General features: G+C 38.5%; 1 protein-coding gene across 9 annotated transcripts in view; it reads left to right on the forward strand.

Moving 5' to 3' along the window:
• KDM6A (lysine demethylase 6A) overlaps window positions 1–20,815 on the forward strand; it is a 199,810-nt gene that overhangs the window by 87,360 nt on the left and 91,635 nt on the right. For all 9 annotated transcript variants that reach the window (XR_014835286.1, XM_085007699.1, XM_085007700.1 and 6 more), the window contains exon 5: window positions 12,737–12,795. Coding sequence is in view for 8 of the 9 variants with exons in the window: in XM_085007699.1 (XP_084863825.1) it covers window positions 12,737–12,795 (59 nt within the window). In the remaining variant the exon portion in view is untranslated. The remainder of the gene's footprint in view (window positions 1–12,736; window positions 12,796–20,815) is intronic.

Consider the following 20,815-nt stretch of genomic DNA (forward strand, 5'->3'; position numbering starts at 1 on the left):
TTTTTCCCCACTTGAATTTAAGAAGAGAAAGATAAGGCATTGAATTACGGTAGTATGCTTGTCTAAAGCAACCATTAATTACCTGATGTAGAGATTGAAAGCAGCCCTTTCAGTTTAAAAAATAACTTGCCTGTTAATCATGCATAATGTGTAGTTTTGTTGGTATATTGACTAATTAAAATATTTGCAGGCATAGTTCTTCTGGTTAACAAAAACCAAGTATGTATGTATGTATGTCTTTTTAGGGCTGCACCTGCAGCATATGGAGGTTCCCAGGCTAGGGGTCAAATCGGAGCTGTAGTTGCTGGCCTACACCACAGCCACAGCAATGCCAGATCCAAGCCTCAGCTCCAAGCTGCACCACAGCTCACAGCAGTACTGGGTCCTTAACCTGCTGAGCGAGGCTAGGGATCGAACCTGCATCCTCATGGACACTAGTCAGATTTGTTTATGCCAAGCCACGACAGTAATTCCAAAAACCCTAAGAGTTAGTTCATTAACTTAAAAAAAAAAAAAAAACCCTGCTTTTACCATGGCTTTGAGAGAATTGGGCTACAATTTAATTCAGGATACTGAAAAAAAAAAAATTGAGTAAATTTACATATATCTTTGTATGTATGTATAAAATGTCATGGGGCTTTATAATACTGCTGAAGAGGATCAAGTATTTCAAGAACTTATAATTTGTAACAATTAATTTGCATGTGTTTTTGGTGTGCTAACTATAAACAATTCTTGTCCTTAAAGTATATTCACCAACGAGGTCTGTTTTATGGCTTGATTCAGTACATGCTATAAAAGTGTAATGCTATATTTCTTAATGGCTCTGCAAATTATTCCTGCCTTCTTTCCTAATTGAGGCTGATTAATAAGGTTTTATTTAGCCTACTTAGCTACCATATGGTTTTTTGGGGTTTTTTGTTTTGTTCTTTTGTTGTTGCTGTTCATGTAGCACTTATATGGGATTAGGGATTAATGTTGGACAGGGGAGAGATTTGGGGGAATAAATTGTTGTAATGGAAAAGCTGATGATGGTTTTCCCAATTCCCAAATCAGATTCCTGTTTTGAGTTTGAAAATATGTTGAATATTTAAATATCAGTGTCGAAATGCTTTGTAACAAGAAAATATTTAGAACTTTAAGGAAGGCAGAACTGTAATTAATATTTCAATGAACTTAATGCTTAAATTAACCTGGGGAAGAAAAAAAAAAAAAAAACACTTTTGCTGAGAAAGGGAGACCAAGAGAATGAGACCTTTTAAAGAGTATGTAGGAAAAGTTAAAAAACAGTGTATATGAGAATAAGGATGTCAGCTGAAAAAAAAAACCACATGACCTAAAAGTTGAGTTTACTTTGAGGACCTTACTGAGGGCTATAACCTGGGAAACAGCCTCTCAGATAGCTCCATGGAACTGTTCCAAAGAGTTAAGGGAGGAGCCAGGGTATATAGGAGTTTTTGATGAAAAAAATACATGTTGCCAAACAGTGCTTTTCTACTTATGGGATGATGCAAGAGTCTGGGCTCATTGAAATTATTCCTTTGCTACATGCATCTTAACTATCTAGGGTCAGCATTCTCCTTTTCTGTATCGTGAATTCCCCTGAGAGTTCACTAGGTGGGTAGGGGTGGGGGCACAGCAGCTGCAGTGGCTGATGGCTTGATGGCTGACAACATTCCTTGTTTACTCGAATAACAGCTTTTTTTTTTTTTGTCCACAAGGGTTAGATTTTCTTAAAAAGGTTTTACAATTTTCAGTGAGACCACATCCAGAAATCATTATTTAATCTCTAATTTACAGACTAGACATATTGCATTTAGGTTGTTGAAGCCCCGAGGTTAGTACAAATGGGTGGGTAAACTAGTGGAATCTGGACTCATCTTCTGACTTTTCAGTGACTTTTTCCATTACACCATTTATGGCAGTTGCTAACTGGCTTTTCCTGCCATTGCCGGCAGTATAGGGATAAGTAAGATTGTTCTGCTCTCAAGTTGTCCATGTTCTTATGAGGGAGACACAAATAAGTCTAAGTCTTTGGTAAGTGATATATCAGGAGTGTGGGAAAGTCTGAGTGGGGATTAAAGAGACTCCACAGAGTAGTGTAAAGAAGATATGCCCCCACCCCACCCCCTTCCCCTCTTTAGGGAGAACCACCAGGTCACTCTGGTGTGTCCCTGAAAAGGCTCTGCGCCCCTCCCCTTTTGGCCACCCCAGGGCATGTGGAGGTACCCAGCAAGGGATCAGATCTGAGCTGCAATTGTAGCAACGACAGACCTTTAACCAGCTATTCAGGGCCGGGGATTGAACCTACTTCCTGGTGCTGCAGAGATGCCTCAGATCTTGTTGTGCCACAGCGGGAACGCCTGGAAAGGCTTTTTTTTTTTTTTCCTTTTTCTTTTGAGTTTTTACCCCCCCCCCCTTTTTTTTTATTGTACGGCATGGTGACCCAGTTACACATTGTATACATTCTTTTTTGTCATATTATGCTCCATCATAAGTGACTAGACATAGTTCTCAGTGCTACACAGCAGGATCTCATTGCTAATCCATTCCAAAGGCAGTAGTCTGCATCTATTAACCCCAAGATCCCAATCCATCCCACTCCCCCCCTCCCCTTTGGCAACCGCAAGTCTATTCTCCAAGTCCATCATTTTCTTTTCTGTGGAAAGATTCATTTGTGCCATAAATTAGATACCAGATATGAGTGATATCATATGGTATTTGTCTTTCTCTTTCTGACTTGCTTCACTCAGTATGAGAGTCTCTAGTTCCATCCATATTGCTGCAGATGGCATTATTTTGTTCTTTTTTATGGCTGAGTAGTATTCCATTGTGTGTGTGTGTGTGTGTGTGTGTGTGTGTGTGTGTGTGTGTGTGTGTGTGTGTGTGTACACACATACCACATCTTCCTAATCCAATCATCTGTGGATGGACATTTGGGTTGATTACATGTCTTGGCTATTGTGAATAGTGCTGCAGTGAACATGCGGGTGCATGTGTCTTTTTTAAGAAAAGTTTTGTCTGAATATATGCCCAAGAGTAGGATTGCTGGGTCCTGTGGTAGTTCTATGTATGGTTTCCTAAGGTACCTCCATACTGTTCTCCATAGTGGTCGTACCAGTTTATATTCCCACCAACAGTGCAGGAGGGTTCCCTTTTCTCCACACTGCCTCCAGCATTTGTTATTTGTGGATTTATTAATGATGGCTATTCTGACTGGTGGTATCTCGTGGTGGTTTTAATTTGCATTTCTCTAATAATCAGTGATGTTGAGCATTTTTTCATGTGCCTGTTGGCCATCTGTATATCTTCCATGGAGAAATGTCTATTCAGGTCTTTTGCCTATTTTTCAATTGGGTTGTTGGCTTTTTTGCTGTTGAGTTGTATAAGCTGTTTGTATATTTTAGAGCTTAAGCCCTTGTCAGTTGCATCATTTGAAATTATTTTCTCTCATTCTGTAAGTTGTCTTTTTGTTTTCTTTTTGATTTCCTTTGCTGTGCAAAAGCTTGTCAGTTTGATTAGGTCCCATTGGTTTATTTTTGCTTTTTTTTATTTCTGTTGCTTTGGGAGACTGACCTGAGAAAATATTTGTAAGGTTGATGTCAGAGAATGTTTTGCCTGTATTCTTTCCTAGGAGTTTGATGGTGTCTTGTTTTATGTTTAAGTATTTAAGCCATTTTGAGTTTATTTTCTTGCATGATGTGAGGGTGTGTTCCAGTTTCATTGATTTGCATGTAGCTGTCCAGTTTGCCCAGCATCACTTGCTGAAAAGACTTTTTCCCATTTTATATTCTTGCCTCTTGTGTCTAAGATTAATTGACCATAGGTGTCTGAGTTTATTTCTGGGCTCTCTATTCTTTTCCATTGGTTTGTATGTCTGTTTTGGTACCTGTACCACACTGTCTTGATGGCTGTGGCTTTGTAATATTGCCTATAGTCTGGGAGACTTATGCCTCCTGCTTGGTTTTTGTTTCTCAAGATTGCTTTGGCAATTATGGGTCTTTTGTGGTTCCATATATAACTCTGGATTGTTTGTTCTAGTTCTGTGAAAAGTGTCATGGGTAATTTGATAGGGATTGCATTGAATCTGTAGATTGCTTTGGGTAGTATGGCCATTTTTTTTTTAAATAATTAAGTTATTTATTTATTTATTTATTTTTGTCTTTCTGCCATTTCTTGGGCCACTCCCACGGCATATGGAGGTTCCCAGGCTAGGGGTCCAGTCGGAGCTGTAGCCACCGGCCTACGCCAGAGCCACAGCAACGCGGGATCCGAGCCGCATCTGCAACCTACACCACAGGTCACGGCAATGCCGGATCCTTAACCCACTGAGCAAGGGGCAGGGATCGAACCTGCAACCTCATGGTTCCTAGTCAGATTCGTTAACCACTGCGCCACGACGGGAACTCCAGTATGGCCATTTTTACAATATTAATTTTTCCAATCCAGGAGCATGGAATATCTTTCCATTTCTTTACATCTTCTTTAATTTCCTTGATTTAATTTCCTTTGATTAATGTTTTATATTTCTCAGCATGTAAGTCTTTCACCTCCTTGGTCAGGTGTATTTGATTTTATGGGCTGCAATTTTAAAAGGTATTATATTTTGTATTCCTTTTCTAATATTTCATTGTTAGTGTGCAGAAATGCGACTGATTTCTGAATGTTAATCTTATATCCTGCTATTTTGCTGAATTTGTTGATCAGTTCAAGTAGTTTTTGGGTTGAGTCCTTAGGGTTTTCTGTATATAGTATCATGTCATCTGCATACAGTGACAGTTTTATGTCTTCTCTTCCTATTTGGATGCCTTTTATTTCTTTTGTTTGTCCGATTGCTGTGGCTAGGACTTCCAGTACTGTGTTGAATAACAGTGGTGAGAGTGGGCATCCTTGTCTTGTTCCAGATTTTAGTGAGAAGGCTTTCAGCTTTTCTCCATTGACTATTATATTTGCTGTGGGTTTGTCATAAGTGGCTTTTATTATGTTAAGGTATGTTCCCTCTATACCCACCTTGGTAAGAGTTTTTATCATGAAGGGATGTTGGACTTTGTCAAATGCTTTTTCCGCATCTATTGAGATGATCATGTGGTTTTTGACTTTTCTTTTGTGAATGTGGTGTATGACTTTGATTTGCGTATGTTTTGTTTTGTTTTTTTAGGGTTGTGCCCACGGCATATGGAGGTTCCCAAGCTAGGGGTCAAATCGGAGCTGTTGCCACCGGCCAACACCATCCAAGCCACGTCTTCGACCTACACCAAAGCTCAAGGCAATGCCGGATCCCTTAGCCCACTGAGCAAGGCCAGGGATCAAACCCACAACCTCATGGTTCCTAGTCAGATTTGTTTCCGCTGAGCCACAACGGGAACTCCCTGATTTGCGTATGTTGAACCATCCTTGTGCACCTGGGATGAATCCCATCTGGTTGTGGTGTATGATCTTTTTGATATGTTGTTGGATTTGGTTGGCTAAAATTTTGTTGAGAATGGAAAGGCTTTTTAAGAAGAGAACTGAGCTAGCCAGCACATGAAAGTACAACAGGTGTTCAGGGAACTCTCCCAAGTTCTTGGTCTAGAGCAGAGGTCCTAATACTTTTTCTTAAGGGGTGAATTAGTAAATATCTTAGGCTTTGTGGGCCTAGAGGCAAAATCATCTAGTATGTAGGTACTTAGCTAATCATTTACAACGTAACCATCATAAAATGTTAAAAAATCGTTTTTTAGCCCCTGAGCCTTGAAGAAAAAATTTGACTGGCCATCGTTTAAGGACCCCTGTTTAGAACCTGGGGTAATTGGGAGCCTCAAAGGGGGGAAAAGGAAGGCAAAGGCTAGATAGATGGTAGGTAAGAAGGTTTGTAACAGCACAGATCTGAAGTCTTAGATTTGTCTTAATATTTGTTCAGTACCTAGTTAAAATTCTGCAATGCTGGAGATTAGTCATAAAGTTAAATACATAAAACAATGAGTTCCAAGGATTGATTGGAATTGTATTAACTTTGTACTTAAAAAAAAAACCTGTCATTGTAGAAACTACTTTCTCAAAGTTTTACGATATTTCCATGTGAAGTTCTTGTGCATATAAAATAATGTATTTCATATTTTCTAGTTTTATTGATATTATGTGTCATTTTAATTTCATTTTTTATCTCTGCTGGCATATAGAACTACAGTTGGCTTTTATATACTAAGTTAAATTTATCAAGAATTTCACCAACTTTTACTAAGTTGGCTAATTTGATTATGTTACTTTGGATTTTCTATGTAGACTATCCTACCTTCATAATTAATGGCAACTTTTTTCCTTCATTTTTAATTTTTGTGATCTTTTCTCCTGCTACTGCAATAACCAGGATGATAGCATAGTATTAAGAGAGGTGATACATAGTACATTTGTTTTTTTCCCTTCTTAAAAGGAATGTTTTAAATGTTTTACCATTAAGTATGATTACTTTCAGTTCTTTTTTTTGTAAGTAGCAAACTAAGACTAGAGACAAACTTCCTTGAAAGCCAACTTTAAAGTTTATGAAAGAAATTTAAATGTAACAGTTAATATTTTTCTTTTGTATGCAAATACCTTTTCTGAATCCATTGAGGTAATTTTATGTATTTTTTCTCCTTAAATTAGTCTTGTATTTCTGAAGTAAGTTCCAATTGGCAATAAGTTTTTATCATTGTTATTTCTGGATTGGGGTTGCTAAATATGTAGCATCTTTGCATCTTATTTCATAGTTAAAATTGGTCTATATTTTTTCTTTCTGGAGTTTTCCTTATCTCATGCCTTGGAGCTGGTCAGACGAAGAGGAAGCAGAGGGCAACAACCTTTTCCTTTAAGGGAATCATGAGAGTGTACACATTCCTTCACACACATCTAACTGGCGAGAGCCCAGTGATTTGAGCACTGTTAGCTCCAGGGGAGGCTGAGAAATATCTTTATTTTGTCTGATCATGATAATAGGGTGGAAAACAGTAAGAGAAGATACACGTTTTTGCAAAATAGGCTATACTACTAATACAGATTAACTCATGTTACTGCTCAATAAGGGAATTATGTCTGTATGATGTGAAAGTCATTGTTAAACTTAAATTTTTTTCTGGATAATGGGAGTATAATTATAAATGTTAAGTGGGAAAGGGGGAAAATGATCTCAGTTTTGACGGTTGCATCAGTAAGCAGGAGTTCTGTAGGCTAGATTTTAAGAAAATTGAACATGGGTACCTTTATCCAGGACTTCTCAGAAAGATGCATCCCCAGTTTTGTACAGCTCTCAGCTGTTTTCATTGTCTCAGCACCTGCCAGCTCTCCTCTACTTAAAGGATTGCCAGCATTCCAACTTCATTTTTTTTTTTTTTTCATTTTTAATACCGACTGTGGCAGCCTATGACCATCCTGAGCTTCCTGCTTGAGAGGTTCAGCCTCTCTCCATGTACTGCTTACTATTTTTGAGATCCTGATTATAATGTTGCATAAGTTCTGAGGAGTAGTCTCATCCTTAACTCTCTCTTATTTCTAAGTCCTCTTATTTTCAACGTGTAATTTATAGCATGTGAGACTTATCAAGAATTTTACATATCAGGAGTTCCCATCGTGGCGCAGTGGTTGATGAATCTGACTAGGAACCATAAAGTTGCGGGTTCGATCCCTGGCCTCGCTCCGTGGGTTAAGGATCCGGCGTTGCCGTGAGCTGTGGTGTGGGTCGCAGACGTGGCTCAGATCCCGCGTTGCTGTGGCTCTGGCGTAGGCAGGCGGCTACAGCTCCGATTGGACCTCTAACCTGGGAACCTCCATATGCCGTGGGAGTGGCCCAAGAAATGGCAAAAAGACAAAACAAAAAGAATTTTATGTATCATTTCTATCCATTGAGCAATTACCACATGCTAGGTGGTTTGCTTGGTGGTGGTAGATACATTGCCTCTTTTACTTCCTACAAAAACTCCAAATGCCAGGTTAGTATTTTAAGTATTTTACATGTATGATCTTAATTCCTCAAAGCAACCTTAGGAAATTGGTTGCAAGTGACAAGCCAAGTTTGATGGCCTCTATAGGCTGATAGCATGATCGACGTGCAATACTACGCATAGATTTTAGAAGCACAACTCCTCTCATGCTATGACGTTGGACTTGATGGGTTCATGAGCTTTAACAACATCTTTTCCTATATTATTGTAACTAGGAAAGCCCTTTTAAGTGTCCAAAAGGTAGGTTCAGGCTGCATTAAGGAAGTGATTCTGTATAACTTGAATCAGCAGAGATATTACGTTCTTTGATGAAAATGTCTAACAGATTAAGGCTGTGAGAGATTGATTTATTCAGCAGCAGACCTTTTCTAAATAACATATATGCTAGTTGCTTTGCCATAGAGACCAAAAGATGACTTGGCTTCTATCTCTACCATTTACAAGGTAATATTCTAGTGGAGGAGGTAAAAGGCATGTCTTTTAATGGACAATGAATATTCATTTGGAAACATCTATCAGAAAACTTTATTTGTACTTGGGAATGTGTCAGGTAATACTTGTGGAAGGAAGATAGGAGTGATGTTAAAGGATGGACAGGAATTTGCCAGATTGAGAAATGAACTGAAGGAAGGATAGCATTGGCTTTTACAGCAGAGGAAGCAAACATGTTTAAAATCATGGAAATGTGTAAGAGCATATTTTATTCATAGATCTGCATGTCATTTGTCCTGATTGAAGTGGTGGCTATGAGATTGGGAAAATTGAGCAGGAGTCAGGTTGTTGAATCTTCAGAGGAGTTTAAAATAGAAAATGTCATATTTGAGTTTTTGAAAAGCTCGCTGGCAGTGGTGTGGAAGGGAAAGCTAAGATTTGGGAATTGAGTTAGGAAATTATTGAAACAGGCCAAAGGTCGACCAAGGCAAGGTCCTAAATTACCTAGAGAAAGGCAGTAGGAATGGAGAAGGGGATAGATATATTCAAGGCTTTTAGATTGTAAAATGAGCTTTGTGAATAGAGTGAATTTGGCTTATTGGGGGGCGGGGGGGTGTTAAGAGAAGAAAAGTAGGACTACTTTTTGGATTGGTTAACTGATGAGATTGCTATCATGATTTAAAATCTTCAGGACCATTAGAGCATCAGACTCTCTCATATAGTTTAAGATTCATGGAGTTTTAGATATTGGTGGTATATGCAACAGGTGAGAGTAACCAGAAGGCATCCAAGTTTTGGAATGCCTTCTCCTTCTCCCCCCACCCCCTGCATATCTCTAGGTATGTGGAACTAGTTTCAGAGAAGAATAAGATTCAGAAATTTATATTTTCCTAATAATCTGGCTTGACTTTATTTCTTACTGTTATCCCTGCATAAAAATATGATTGTCTTAAAAGATGATTACTGGAGTATGGGATGCTTGGTGGTGCTACAATCAAATTGCTATTCTATTCAAAGATTGGCATTATACTAATAATATCCTGATAATCTCATCGTACAGAGTCTTAATTAGTTGCCCTAAATGACCACCTTTGGCTTCAATTTTGTCTAATGAAAAAATTTTTTAGAAGCTTGAATATTTTACTAATCTCTTGTGTTAAGCTCACCCTTTCTTTGTCTGGGAAACAACTACCCTCTTACTGCTTCAACTAGTAGGATATTGTGTTAAAGTTTTCTCAAAAAACCCAAACCATGCTAAATAGGAAATAGCCTCAAAGGAAGGGTGGGGCAGTATTCTGATCTTAATTTAATGGCACTCTACTGCTGTCTTTAAAACTTGTTTTCCTTTAAAATCATAAGTTCATGACTGCCACTCTCAAGTCCCTGCCTAGTCTGATTTTCATATAAGGTTGCTGCATGTCAGCACTGTTGGGAAGAAATACTTTTTCCTCTAGCAGCCTGGTTGCAGTGGTTGGGGGCCTGCAAATTAACTGACAATGAACAGATTAACAGGAGAAAAGACAAGTTTGTTTACATAAGCAGGATGGAGTTGCCCAGTAATGAGTAAATCCTTTAATAGTCAGAGATAAAGATTTCTATATAAACATAACAAAAACAGTCATGGTGCCAGGGGTGGGGGGTGGGTGAGGGGGGGTTAGGGCTTCCTTGAGAAGGTAAGGAAGGTTCTCTTGGACTTTTTGATGCTGATGGGCAGCTGAATTCACACTTCCCAGAATCATTGTATTCCTAATTAGTAGACTCCCTTGGAAGGTTGTGTGTGTGTGTGTGTGTGGGAGGGGGGTCATTGGCAGCTGTATTTTCAGGGTGCTCTGCTTAAGTTTAAATGTTTGGGGGTTTTTTTTGGCTCCTGATTGTTCAGATGTTTTCACTTTAAAATAATTTTCATACCATTTTGGTCAGCTATTAATACCTTCATCACTGGGGTGACCATGGCATACTACTAATAACATCAGAAAGAAGAAGAAAGGAAACTTATGCAAAGGAAGCAAAAGCTTTCCTAGAAACCCCATGGTAGAAACCTCTTGTCTCACTGATTAGAACTGTTTTGTCACCAACTTTTTCTTACTGGAAGTGGCTAGGAAGAGGAGGGGGTTAATGATAGTGCCTTCTATGGGATTTCATAGACAGATTTAAGAAAATCCCAGCAGTAGGAAGGTCTGATATGAGATTGCCACCCTTTTATTTCATCTGTGTTCTAAGGCTAACACTGTTTTTGTATATTTTAACTTATTCTTGTTTTCTAATTCACGTTACATAAATAGGTTCATGAAAATGGAAGCAGAACCCGCAGTGCCCTTTGCTTCAATTTGGAAATAGTCTGAGAAACCAGGAATAATAGCTGGAAAGAACAAAGCACATAGTGTCCCTCCTGAGGACTGCAGAGTGCTCCCCTCTCAGATCTGGGGATGTATAGCCTGGAGCTCTGATTACAGAACATAAGGGCATTCAGGAGTTTCCTTAGGAACTATGTTGGAGATCAGTGAAAAACGCCTTCATGGACTCTGGCATTGGTGAACTGCTAACTTAATGAGCCACTTCCTCAAGAATAACTTTGGATACAGCATAGAAGCTTTCAGTGTAAATTGATTGTGATCTTAAATTTTAATATCTTAATTTGGGGTTGTGATGGGCATTGTAATTAGGTCAAACATCTTTTGTAAAGGGCCACATAGTAACTGTTTCAGACTTTGTAAGCCACATAGTCTCTCTGTTGCAACTATTCAGCTCTGCTGCTGGAGCTGGAAGCAGCTATAGACCAATAGTAAATGAGTGGATGTAGCTATGTTTCAATACAACTTTATTTACAAAAATAGGTGGCTGCCTAGATTTGGCCCATGAGCCATTGTTTGCTGATACCTTATGTAGATACTGTAACCTCTAAGGATTTGGACTGAGGCAGGAATATGTTTTATAAATAATTCTGACATTTCCCAGAATGATATTCCCCTAACTGCTCACAATAGATTGAAGTGTGACTACATCACATTTAAACTCATTTCCATATTAGTGCCTTTGCTTGGGTCATCCTTTTGCATAGACCCATGTTTCTCAGTGGGGAGGCTGTTGGCTTTTTTGGTGAGATTGTACATTGGGAAGGAACACATCTTTATCAGGGAACATAGCCATTCACACCTCCAGGTCACTATTTCCAAAGATGTGTATATTAGAACCCCTGGCTGAGATAGATTGTTTTTCCTTCTCCTTTCCCAGCCATCCTTAAGATATAATGCCCAAGTTCTACCTGTTTTCCTAGTCCTTGTTATACTTCATTAACTTTCAAATGGTCGTAGCTTACAATATAGTATTATGCACTTAATTTCATAATGTTTGTCCTTAGATTGTAAATTGATTGTGGAGAGAGATTTTTGTCTGTTTTGTTCACTACTGCTTTCCCAGTGCTGATAACTCTGCTATGACTCATAGTAGGTGCTCAGTAAATGTTTAAATTACATTGTTTACTGTTATGGAAAAATCTCCCCCTTGCTGAGATTTCTAAGTTCCTGATTAATAGGGATCATCCCTCTTACTAATCCTGTATCACCCGGGGAACTGAGCTTAAATACTGAGATATTCAATTTACTGAACCTTTAGGCATTTGCTATGTGGAAGGCACTGTGTGTGCTAGGGTATACACAGATGATTAGCACTCCTACTTTTGTTGCATTTTTGTCTGATGGGGTAGAGTTTAGTCAGCACACAAATAACAAAGATATAGTAGTTAAGAGTGAGGTTTGGAGGCAAACCTAGATTCAGTTCCTATATCTGCTACAATATTTTCCTTGTTACTGAAAAATAGGTCTTTATTTTAGATTTACCGTAGAATTCTGTTGGCAGATTTTTTATTTCAGGGCAGGCTTGATTAAAAAGAAACCACAGACTCTAAGTTGATTAGATTCTTGCCATCTGCTGACTCATCACTGTATTTTGGTGTTTTTAAAGTATATTGTAAATATGCAGGATAGTTTCAATAACTTAAAACATCCTGGATACCACAATTAAAAAAAATTTTTTTTTTCCCTTAGGGCTGAACCTGCAGCATATGGAAGTTCCCAGGCCTAGGGGTCCAATCGGAGCTGCAGCTGCCGACCTAAGTCACAGCCACAGCAACGCTGGATCAGAGCCATGTCTGTGACCTACACCACAGCTCACAGCAATGCCGGATCCTTAACCTACTGAGCGGGGGTGAGGGATTGAACCCGAGTCCTCATGGATATTAGTCAGGTTCGTTACCACTGAGCCACAATGGGAACTCCCTGGATACTTTTTATATTAATTACATGTATTAGACATAAATGCTTTTCCTAAAAGTCTATTTTTCCCTTTCTTTACAGAATGCTGCCTTTTTATATGGTCTTGGTTTGGTCTACTTCCATTACAATGCATTTCAGTGGTAAGTTGACATAAAACTAACAACTCCAGTTGTTTCCAGTAAATGGCTTGTTTTGTTTGAGTTTTTCTGTTTGTGTGTTTGTAATAAATACCAAATACTTTAATATCACTAAGGCTACATTTTTCAGTAATCTCGTAAATTAATAGTTTGTTTCCTTAGGGATATTGACCCACCTTAAATTATTAGAAATGTATGTGTTCCTAAAAGATTCTAGTATAACATTCTGATTAAAGAAGAATATAATTAGAAAGGTTTTGGAATTTGTCTGTCAATTATTATGGATTGGTGGTCCCTAAGTTATTTGAACTGAGGAATGACTATATTCTTTATTCTCAAGGTCTGTGGGTAAATGATTTATGATGACCAATATTTACTTTTTAGACTTTGAGACATAGTGATGGCTCCCTGCCTTCCTCCTTTGCCAAAACACTTGCACACATGCATGCAGGCACGTGTGTGCGCACTAGTGCTTTCCAATTTCTAGTAATTAGGTACTAGATTATAAACTCTGAATTCTCTGTTTTATAGGAATAATGGTACCACCTTCAGGGTCAGACATTAAATATGACAGAACTATATAAGACTTTATAAACTGTGACATGTAGGTCCCTGTTACTATGGCTTTTGCCTCCTTGGTTTTTCTGTTAACCAGATAGTAACATTCTCTAGTGGAAAGAATATAGAATTTGAGTCGAAAGATTGGTATTCTGGTACTCATTGCCACATAGTTTCATCTACTTCCTTGTGTGTGTGTGTTTGTGTAGGTACATTGCAATTACTTGCCTTTTCTACTTTCCAGAGTTCTGATGATCAAATGAGATAATGTATATTTTGTAAATTGTAGAGCCCTATGTAGACATTTTTAGTTTGAAAGGTATTCAACTTTCTCAGAGTCCCAACTTTGTCAGAGTCCCTTCTGTTCTTAATTTGAAGCTGAGTGAGTGCTGAGAGAGTCCAAAAAAAGGTTTTGTTCAAAGGTTAAAACCTTGTCATGGAGTTCCCGTTGTGGCTCAGTGGTTGACGAATCTGACTAGGAACGATGAGGTTGCAGGTTCAATCCCTGGCCTCGCTCAGTGGGTTAAGGATCCGGTGTTGCCTTGAGCTGTGGTGTAGGTCACAGACGCAGCTTGGATCCTGCATTGCTATGGCTGTGTTGCTACAGCTCGACTCCTGGCCTGAAACCTCCATATGCCGTGGGTGCAGCCCTAAAAAGCAAAACAAACAGAAAAGCAAAAAAAAACCCCACCTTGTCATATACCTGTTGGCTATCCTGAACTTTTAAATATCGATCAGCAATGATTTGATAGGATTTCTCTAAAGGTGGAACTTTAGGTGTGAATGACTTTTCCTAGATGTTTTTTTCTTTCCTCTTTGCTTTCGATCCTGTAGGTTTTTGACAGTCTATGGAAACACTGAATTGTTAGAGAACACCTGTGTGGATAGAGTATCATTATCATTTAGATCACTCATTTTCTTTGTAAACTTTATAGAGCTATAATTGATCTTGATCTTTATAAAGAAACTTTGTAATAGTTTTCTTTTAAATTATCTGTTGTAGGAGTTCTGGTCTTGGCGCAGTGGTTAATGAATCCAAGTAGGAACCATGAGGTTGCGGGTTCGGTCCCTGCCCTTGCTCAGTGGGTTAAGGATCTGGCGTTGCCGTGAGCTGTGGTGTAGGTTGCAGATGTGGCTCGGATCCCGCGTTGCTGTGGCTGTGGCGTAGGCCGGTGGCTACAGCTCCGATTCGACCCCTAGCCTGGGAGGGGCCCAAGAAATAGCAAAAAGACGAAAAAAAAAATTATCTGTTGTAGAACAGTCCTAAATTGAAGCCTCCTAACTTTGTATCCAATGTATAATATATAAAATAAGGAGTAAATCAGGGCTTTCAAAATCTCTTAGCCTTTTTTTTTTTTTTTTTTTTTTTTCTTTTTAATTTTTGGCCCTGCACCTACAGCATGTGTAAGCTCCCGGGCTAGGAGTCTAATCAGAACTGTGGCTGTCAGCCTATGCCATAGCCACAGCAACGCAGGATCCGATATGCATTTGTGACCTATGCCACAGCTCGCAGCAATGCTTACTTAACCCACTGAGCGAGGCCAGGGATTGAACCCGCATCCTCATGGATACTAGCTGGGTTCATTACTGCTGAGCCACAACGGAAACTTCCAAAATCTCTTAGTTTCTTGAAGATCCAGTTCATAGAATTCACAATTCTAAACTTTCAGAACCAGAAGTGGTCTTAGAGATACCTTAGTTTTTTTCTTTTCCTTAGCGTTATAAATGAAGAAAACAAGGGTGTGTGTAACTCAGTATTATATAACTATTTAATTGATGGCAGAAGTAAGCTTATGCTCAGATTTCCCAATGTAATTATTTTATGTATCGTAATCTGTCCCCAGTTTTGAAGATTAGGATTGTGGGTTGTTTTTTTTTTTTGTCTTTTTAGGGCTGCCCCCGTGGCATATGAAAGTTTCCAGGCTAGGGGTCGAATCAGAGCTACACCTGCTGGCCTACACCACAGACACAGCAATGCCAGATCCGAGCCACGTTTGCAATCTACACCACAGCTCACAGCAGTGCCGGATCCTTAACCTGTTGAGCGAGGCCAGGGATGGAACCCGTGTCCTCATGGATACTAGTCGGGTTCGTTATCACTGAGCCACAATGGGAACTCCCGTGTTTTGTTTTGTTTTTTTGTGTTTTTTTGTGTTTTTTTTTTTTTTTTTTCTGGGGGTGGGGGTTCGCATCTGCGGCATATGGAAGTTCCTAGGCTAAGGGTCAAATCGGAGCTGCCAGCCTACACTACAGCTCACAGCAACGCCGGATCCCCGAGTGAGGTCAGGAATTGAACCCACATCCTCATGGATACTAGTCAGATTTGTTTCTGCTGCACCACAATAGGAACTCCCCTGTGGTTATTTTTTAATCAGTATTTGTAATTGTTCTCCTGAGCACATTGGTACAGTCTTTATGGCCAAGCAGAAATAATTTAGGTAAAACTCAAGGTGAGTAACTTGAAAATTTAGAAATGGATATAGATATATATTTCACACCAGCCAGTTTCACCTGTCTGTGATAACTTATGAGGTCCCTGTAGATAAAAGCATAGACTCAATAGTGAGATGAAACCATCATCAGCTCAAAATTAGATTGCATTAATAAGTATGTGACCATGTTAAGTTAGGGGGCTTGTAGCTGTGGAAAATTGTATCTTTTGCTATCTATGTATGCTTTCTATGTCCTTCAATTGACTTAAGAAATGAAACTGAAATGATATAAGAATGCTGCAGTGTCCATCTTTTGTTCTGTTTATCCTGTCCTGGTTACTACCATTTTCCCGAGTCTTGAGTTTCAGCTCTAGCTGCTTCCTAAAATGATCTATCTCACACCCTGTCTGAATCCATCATAGATGTGTGTTTTCTCTCTTGCTTGTCAAATTTTCTTTCACACGCTCTGTGCTCCAACTTTGGCTTTCACTTATCTTGCTGTTTCTTGAACAGCCACAGAATTAGAAAGCCTGGTGTAGGTGCTTGGTGAGAATTTTAGAGTATAGCCTTAACTGATAAGAACTTCCTTAAGTTAATACTATTTTTGTGTTTTATTTATAGAGCAGCGTGGCCCCCCTACCCCCACACTAAGTTCTGTGTGATTTGTTGAAAAAAATGTTTGTAGAGAAGAGTGTTTCTTGTCTTGTCAGCTCTAAGAATCTGTCTATGATGTCTCAGAATGTTCTCTCTGGTGCATTTATAATTTAAGTAAAATTTGATATTCGGAAATGATGTCTGTTAGCATTTAATTAGATTAAATATTTGAGAATAATGTATGTAACCACACCAATATGTGTTTTGGGGTTGGTGATGGTGACTTAATCAATTATTAAGAGAAATTTTATTAACTAGTTTTATCTGTTAACCTGTTTGTTTTGCTTCTTGCCATATTATGCTGCCTTTTTTTTTTTTCTTTTAGAGTGTTTTGGGTTAGCTTCTAGATCAGTTATATGGTCAGTTTTTCTAGTTTCAGTTGCAGCCTGTTCTTAGACGATTCCATGCCAGAAACTAGGGGAGCAACTGTTAAATTCTCGTTGAATTTATCATAATTACTCAGTTTTATTGTTATCATACACAGTAATCTGTGACCAAAATTTTAAAAAAGATGTCCAGATGGAGAAAGGATGACATAGAAGCACAAAGTAAAATACATGTAGTAGAGAGCTAGAACCAGTATCTGTAAAGCCATTCCTTTACGTGCGCGTGAGTGTGTGCTCATGCCTTCACTTGTTCTTCTTCATGAGGGCGGCAAATTGCTAAGGGTACCTTGAAGTGAGGTTCTCCCTGCCTTTATAGGAAGACACCTATATCCTTGGGTGAAAGGAATTGAATACATACAGTTAGAAATTACTATAACTTGTAGCCATAGTTCTAAATATACCCCTCTGAACATCCTAATCATTAGCCGGTAACCTTTTGTATTCTCGTTGAGCAGTATCAGAATAGTCTTAGAGTGGTCAATCAAAGAGCTACATAATCCTGTGCTAGAGGCATGGGGTTTTTGAAATTAGCTTCCCAAATCTAATTGACAAGGTATGGTAAGGAAATGTAGTGGTTATTATTATGTCAACATCAGCAAGGTGTAGGGGAATGGGATGGAGGTGAGTTCAAAAAGACAGACATGTTAAAACATTACAAGTGAAGTTTCTCTAGGATTCATTTCCCTAGCATAGGATCAATTTCAAGTGTTCTTAGGGGTGTAGGAATCTTTACTCTTTGTCCCTGCTTTGGGTGGAAACATAAACCTAATGTAGTTGAGATAGCACCATTGATCCTGAAGCTTGTTTAGCATGAAGTCTGGCAAAAGCTTAAGATTTAATACATGATTTTTTAGCTATCATAATGCAAACTAATGCTCTTACATCAAAAATTTACGTATATTTCCATTAAAATAAAACAGTTCCTGTTAACATGTCTTGAGTTTATTCTGTTCGCTTCTGTTTTGAAAAAACTAGCAGATAACTAAGGCAGTTTTGGTAAAATTAAAGTTACCAGTGACAACCAGAGGGAATTTGGAAGCCCTGGGACTGATTAAGCTTCAGGGAAATTATGGGTAAAAACATAAATTTTGTAGTAAGGGAAGGACAGAGGCATCCCCCATTTGCAGTGATGAAATGAAGATGGGTAGAGCGGGCAAACAAACCAGGAGGTAATACATTAGCAAATGTCAGTGGGAATAACCTGGTGTGTGGTAGTTCTAACTTAGCCTCACATTTAAGGTCCTCTCTGTTACAAACTCAAATGATCTTTCTAGCCTATTGTTCCCCTAAATATATTCTTTGGGTCAGTCACTACTGTGTGAACATTACCCTGAAAATATCTAGAGCATTTTTTACCTGTATAACTTGCTTCGTGCCATTTACTACTCTATTTGGTCTGCCTTTTTCCATTTCCACCTTTAAAAAATCTTACCTTACCTGTCCCTTTGATTTCCTCATCAAATCTTACTATTTGTCTCATTTTAAAAGAACCTCTGAATTTCTGTGAGTGTGTGTGTGTACAAATATATTATCTGTGATGTATATATATTATTATTGATTTAGAGCTAGAATATTCTCCCTTTTATTAGTATGAACATTTGTGGAATTAGCTCCTTTATTCCTTCAGATATCCCTGATGGAAAAATCTAGACTCAGCTTCATTAGCTTCAGAGAACTTAGTTTTATTGTTTCAAAGTTTTATTGTGCTAGGATATTTAGTTCATATCATTGTTTTCATTATAGTTTGGTAAAGTTCTAAAAGAGGCTTTTTATAAAAAATGACTTTCTAGAAATCTTATTAAAAATGACCATTATTTTATTTTATTAAAATTTTTTTTTTTTTAATTTTGTCTTTTTGCTATTTCTTGGGCCGCTCCTGCGGCATATGGAGGTTCTCAGGCTAGGGGTCGAATCGGAGCTGTAGCCACCAGCCTACGCCAGAGCCACAGCAATGTGGGATCCGAGCCACGTCTGCAATCTACACCACAGCTCACGGCAACACTGGATCGTTAACCCACTGAGCAAGGGCAGGGACCGAACCCGCAACCTCATGCTTCCTAGTCAGATTTGTTAACCACTGAGCCACGACAGAAACTCCTGACCATTATTTTAAAATACACTCAGCATATGTGTGTTTTTTGCAGGTAGTACTATTGAAGTTTTAGCTTTTTATCGTTTCCTTTTTAAAATTGTTAACAGTAACAAGAATTAAAAGCAAAAAATTTAAACCGAAAATCTATAGAAATAACTTTGGTGCTATATAAAAGCTACTTTTTTACATTTTAAGAAGAAAATGCGTGGATATTCATGCTTGGCAGTATGAACTTTTCAAAAATTTCAGTAGAGACTATAATATTTGAAAGCTATAAACTTTTCCAGGCATTGTATCATTAATTGTATTTTATAGTTTTAGGTAGCCATTTCTCATGTTCTAAAATTGTCTGCAGTTCTTTTGCAGTACAGTATGTTAAGGATCCAACGTCATTGCTGTGGCTTGGGTTGCTGTTGTATTGTGAGTTTGATCCCTGGCCCAGGAACTTCCACATGCCATGGGTGTGGTCAAAAAAACTTTATCAATCAGAATACTGACGTCAGTAGAATTTGTACGTGTTGGTCTTTTAATCTAGCTTGTGCTGCAGACATCATTTACTGGCTGCATGTAGCTTGGTGAGATATGAATGCAGTAAAACGATGAACAAAATTAGAATGTAGTCTGAGTGGTTCCTGTTTTCTCTGTATGTTCCCTTCTTTCCAAAGGCATAAACACATTTTTTCCCCCTTTCTTCTCCCAGCCCCAAAGGGAAAAAATGGGAGCAACACACAGGAGAGAAAGATGGATAGAAAGTTTAGTAAAGAAAATGAAAATACTTAGATCTATTTTGTTCGCTGAGGAGAGCTGATCAGTAAAGAGGCTATGGAGCATCCCATCCCAACCCCTCAACAAGAAGTCCAGTAAGCTAACTATAAAAGTGATGACACTTGGAGTTCCCTGGTGGGCCAGTGGGTTAAGGATCCAGTGTTATCACTGCTTTGGTGTCATTTTGGTTCTTAGCTTGGGAACTGCCACATGCTGCAAGTGTGGCTCCCCCCAAAAGTGATGGCATCAGTAAACATCTATTAAACATTTTCTTATAATATCTAGAATATTTAAAAATAAAAGCAGAATATAGACCTCAAGGTATAGACTAGGAAAAACTGGAGATACACTGTAGTATCTATAGTACACTGATAGGTAGAGAATAAAATTATTTGATTATAGAGTCGATCTAACTGTTGGTTAACACAAAGTTAAAAAAGAAATAGTTGGCATTGAGTTTGGGGGGTGGGGGGTGAGGCTTAAAGGTAATAGTGGATTTAGAGTGAATCAGAAGAGTGAGAAGATTCCAGGTCAGGAGACTATCCTGAGGAGAAGCAGTGAAATCCCCAGGGCTAGCATTTGCATGAAGGAACCCTAAGGTAAGCGGGCTCACAGCTGAGGAGGAGCAGTGTTAGAGTGTAACTGGAAATGGGTATAACTGCTCACAGACCTTAAATGCTACATGGGGATTTGACTTAAGAGTATCGTGGTTAGTAGGCAATCATGGGAGCCACATGTTTAAGGAAGCATAGGCAAGCCAGAGCAGAGCAAGGGAAGTCTTTAAGGAGTCTCTTTGGTTATCTAATAATGAGATATTAAAGATTGAATCTGCAAATACTGAATTTGAGGGAAACTTTGAAACATCTAGGAGAACTTAATGAATAGATATATTTCATCTTACCTTGTCATGGGCGCTTTTGATGGTCCTTAAAGAGCAGACATAAGTATAGTCCAGACAAGTGTGTTGAAATGTGTATTTTTGCTGGTAAGTTAATCCTTTTTTTTTTTTTTTTAATTTCCAGTGTATTAACATTGTATTAGAGAACTTCTGAAAATAAACCTGTTTCTTTGCACTTGTGTTACTTTGTGAACTAGGTTAGATAAGAACTAAAGGTACCCATGGAGTAAAGGATGTC

The sequence above is a fragment of the Sus scrofa genome, chromosome X, assembly GCF_054392235.1.
Source record: "Sus scrofa isolate SSC_HxYL_T2T_F1_AM1 chromosome X, Sscrofa_HxYL_maternal_Yorkshire_Landrace_v2.0, whole genome shotgun sequence".
Lineage (NCBI taxonomy): Eukaryota > Metazoa > Chordata > Mammalia > Artiodactyla > Suidae > Sus > Sus scrofa.